This window comes from Etheostoma spectabile, chromosome 21, assembly GCF_008692095.1.
Source record: "Etheostoma spectabile isolate EspeVRDwgs_2016 chromosome 21, UIUC_Espe_1.0, whole genome shotgun sequence".
NCBI classification, from domain to species: Eukaryota; Metazoa; Chordata; class Actinopteri; order Perciformes; family Percidae; genus Etheostoma; species Etheostoma spectabile.
Genome location: NC_045753.1, coordinates 11196243 through 11200460, shown reverse-complemented (window position 1 = coordinate 11200460; position 4218 = coordinate 11196243). Strand labels below are relative to the sequence as shown.

Sequence of the window (4218 nt, the reverse complement as noted above, 5' to 3'; positions counted from 1 at the left end):
ACACACACACACACACACACACACACACACACACACACACACACACAAAATATGTCAACATCAGCTTAGATTTGCATTTGTCTTGTCCCAGTATGTCAACTGTCCCGATGCCAGTCCATGTCCATGCCTGGTCTCACTATTTGGCATCACCTCCCTTATTTGTCGTACTTACTGTTCTGTGTTCTCGGTAATCCTGTATCGCTGTTCTCCATGTGTAAACTAAACACAGTTTCTCTCCTGAGGGACAGTGAAGTATCCATCCGTCTGTTCCTCCATCCATCCCTCTATCCTTACTAAATATATTCTAAAGTGGCCGAAATGACAAAGACAATATGCAAGGCCTTGTTCAGCATTTTCTCCAGATCTTCTTCATGATTGTTGGATTATAAATCTTGGCCTCTTGCTTATTGCTGCTCTGCATGTTTGCGTGGGTCATGAACAGCTGTAATTAGTGTTTAGCTGTGTTGCTTCATGGTGCATGTGCAGAGTATTGGAAACTGTCATATTGATCTAATGAGTTGGTCTGTGTGCTCTGATTTAAGAATTCTCCCAGAAGGACTACTAGGGGGAAATTAGCCAGCTGGCTAATGCAGTAATGCTAATTAACTAATGTGCATTGTCCTTGTGAATAAATACTGTAGATAAATTCAAGATAATCTTTAATTAGACAGCCACCATAAAGGAACGAAGGAACATATTAGCTGCTGGCATGAATCCTCAGCACACTGCTGGTTGGTGCTGAAGTTATAACGTGCGATGCTAGTTTGTCATTATTAGCGTTAATATGATGTTTGTCCAACATTGCCTGACATATTTACATACAGCCCTTTAGAAGCAATGTATCACTGTGTCTTGTGAAGAAATCATTCGAAGTAGGAAGTCCATTTTACAGCAGCATCAACAAGTTGTCATCTTAAATTAATCGCCCACTATTATGATAAATGAATTGAGACATTCGGTTGAAATAAAGTAAAACTTCTCTGCTTCCAGCTGAATATCTTCTAGTTTCTTCTCTCCTTTGGGACAGTAACCTGAATCTCTTTGAGTTGTGGACAAGACATTTGAGGATGTGATCTTGGGCTTTTTTGGGAAACACTGATCCCCAATTTTCACCTTTTTCTGAACCAAACAACTCATCCATTAACCAAGACAATAATCAACAGATTAATGGACGATGAAAATAATCGTTAGTTGCAGCCCTACTGCATACTTATTAGATGAATGGCTCTGACTCCCCCCCTATCTGCTTCCTCGTCCTCCTGGCGGAACCAGAGCCTACAGGCCACCGCAGTGCCGGGTTTGATGCTCTGAGCTGCAGCAGAGAGATCTGAGAATGTCCAACCCTTGGATTCATGTTGGTTTTACTTCCTCTTCTCTGCAAACAACAGATGGCTCTCTTCCAAACTCAATGCGCGCTGATTGCCGCATCCCATCATCTCAGGGTGAACAGGGGCCTCGGAGTGGAATTAGTGCAAATTGGGGAGTTTCTATGAAAAGTGCGTGCGGCTGAGTGTGATCAGTCAGCGTGTCTCTCATTGAGTCTGCGCTACGCTCAGATCCTTCCGACTCCGCTGTATGTATCAGCCCCTGCTTCTACTTAACAAGGCACTCGACTAATATTAGGGGGGGTGAACGATGAATAGGAAAGACACAAGCAGAAAGTGGTGCTTGACAACTAATTTAGCTCGCGGTTGGTTCACAGCCCAAAACAGTCGGCGTTTGTCCCCTTTGTCATCTCTTCCTCTGGCAGAGTTGATTAACATTTCACTCACGTCCAATTCAAAGTTCAGCCTTATAGATGAGGGGAGGCGAGGGAGAGGGAATGGAAAAGGAGGGAGAGGGAGGGAAGGAGGGAGGGAGGATGGATGGATAAAGCAGAACCCTCCAAACACCCATGTCGGGCCAGTTCCTCCTGCCAACCTCAGGCTTTCTGCATGGGGATGTGAATACGGATCGACATGAGCTCTCTCTCCCTGGGAAGGAAGGAGGGATGGATGGAAGGATGGATGGATGGATAGAAGGATTTTGCGGCGCACTTTGCAGATACTTGCGTTGCGTGAGCCTGGATGCAACAACCTCCTTCCTTCCTGCATGTTACCCAGGAGCGGATCGCAAGGTGTGAGGAGGTTTGAAAACCAATGCATGCATGCAAACTCTTAATATTCAAATTCTGCCTCACCTCTACTTGAACACCACCAACGATCTGTCCGGATTTCACACACACAGGCACGCACACACACTTCCCACATCAGTAACCTTCTTTTCTGCCTACATTTGGTGTTTGAAGCCGTCCCTGCCTGCAGTCAGCAGCTGGTCTCTCCCTACAGCCAAAGCCCCGCACAGCAAAGCCAAAAAAAGAGAAGCAGAAGCCCCGGCTGGTGTCTTACCAATGTGAATGATGGAGTCGGCGCTCACTGTGTTGCATTGCAATATCCACAGGGATTGAAATAACAATATCAGCATTTCCATCTCCAGTTTGAGCCAAAAAGGCGCATCCACGGATCCACCTCGGATTTGAAACGGATTTTGGTGATTTTCTCCAGTGATATAGCAAATCCAAAATCAGCGTCGGTGCGTAAAAGCGGCAGCAGCGGCAGGGAGCTGTGCTGAGTGAAATCACCACCGAACAGTAATAAAAAAGCAAATCCCAAAGACCAAACTGTTGGCCGGAGTCGAGAGGAAGAAGGAGGGTGTACAAAAAAAGAAATAAATAGATGCTTCCAGGGCTCCGGAGAGAAACAGAAACAAAACCCGGGTGAGTGAGGAGGGATACGGGGATGGACCAGAGAAGACACCGGGGGTTTGTTTCAGAGGTTGAGATCCGCCAGACGAGCAGCTCCGACTCTTTACCTCCGAGTCTGAGACATAACACACTGCAAACTGCGGAGGAGGTCTCTCTCTCTCTCTCTTCTCCTCTCTCTCTCTCTCTCTCTCTCTCTCTCTCTCTCTCCCCACGTGACTGCAGAGCCTCTATCTATCCACGGCGCTGGAAAGCCTGAGCGGAGAAAAGAGAGGCGAGGGATGGAGATGGAGATGGAGATGGATGAGAGCCGGTGCGCACCGCGGAGGAGACGGGCCGAGAGGGAGCGAGACGCAGAGGACGGAGAGTCGTTTGGTCGGTTGTTGTTGTTTTTTGGCAGAGATGACTCGACACTGGAGAGGCGGGGGGAGGGGGGGGAGGGGGGGGGGCATCGGTGCTGGTAATGAACTTGCTGCATCCCGACTTCACGCTTTCACGCTTTGGACGCGCTCGCCGCACCAAGCAGCTGAAGTTCGTGGAGCCGTCTCTGCACCGCCGCGCCGCGCTGGAGCTGTTGCACGGCTGGATTAACTCAGGGTGTTTGCAGCTACATCGCATCAACATAGTTCTGCTCGCTCGTCGTTGTCCGTGCGTTAAGGCAAGACAATATTGATTTTTTTTTCCCCCACACATTTTTTCTTCCTGTTCTTCCTTTTCTCGTGATGGAATTGTTAGCAGCCTGTAATTAATGACCTGTCCAACTTAATCCCAACAAGGGGTGACTGTGTAGCTGTCTAGAGTTACAGAAGAATGAATGAATGATGGACTAATTAATAAATAGCGGCTGAAGCGCCTCGCAGCCTGGAGAGGCTGCGGATGACGCGCGAGCGCACGGACATGAGACACCGAGGATCCGAGCAGGTTAAACGGAGATCTCTATCAGCTCGAAATGAATAAGCCTACGAAAAAAACAACATATGCAGTTCTAATGTGGCGCTCAAGACCGGATACGAGCCGAGCACAGGCTTTGGCGTTGCCGCGTGCGTAAAATATTTTTTTCTTCTTCTCCAGGAATGGAGAGGGAGCGAAGCGTCAGAAATGTAACGCGGTGAGTCGGGAGATAGCGGAGGTTTGGAGGGGGGTTCGGGGGTTCGAGGAAGCTCGGACATGCTGGTGTGCCGGTACAGACGGGAGGAGGGAGGTGTGTTCACGGCCAGATGGAGCAGTGGGGCGTTCTCAACTCAACGCGGCACACGGTGGGAAGCTGCCCCTGCTGCAGGTCTCACGCTCTAACGAGGTATAGCTAACACCGTCTGGGGTAGGTTTGTCTTCTGTAGCCTGCAGCATGTGCGTTAAACGCCCACATAAGTCGTTTGTGTAAGCAGCAAGTACGACTTATATTTAAGTTTCTAGCTGCGGCGCCCTCTAGTGGCCGTAGTAGTGCTGAAGCAGGAAGTAAGGTGAGGAAGTTTTTTTTT

The 4218-nt window shown here is 48.6% G+C and overlaps 1 protein-coding gene across 1 annotated transcript in view; it reads right to left on the bottom strand.

Moving 5' to 3' along the window:
• Positions 1-3025, bottom strand: part of grid1b (glutamate receptor, ionotropic, delta 1b) — a gene marked incomplete at its 3' end in the record, with an annotated part of 390408 nt that extends 387383 nt beyond the window's left edge. Inside the window, 1 exon segment of the mRNA XM_032501836.1 lies at positions 2388-3025. Coding sequence (XP_032357727.1) covers positions 2388-2469 — 82 coding nt within the window.
• Between the last annotated feature and the right edge of the window lie 1193 nt (positions 3026-4218).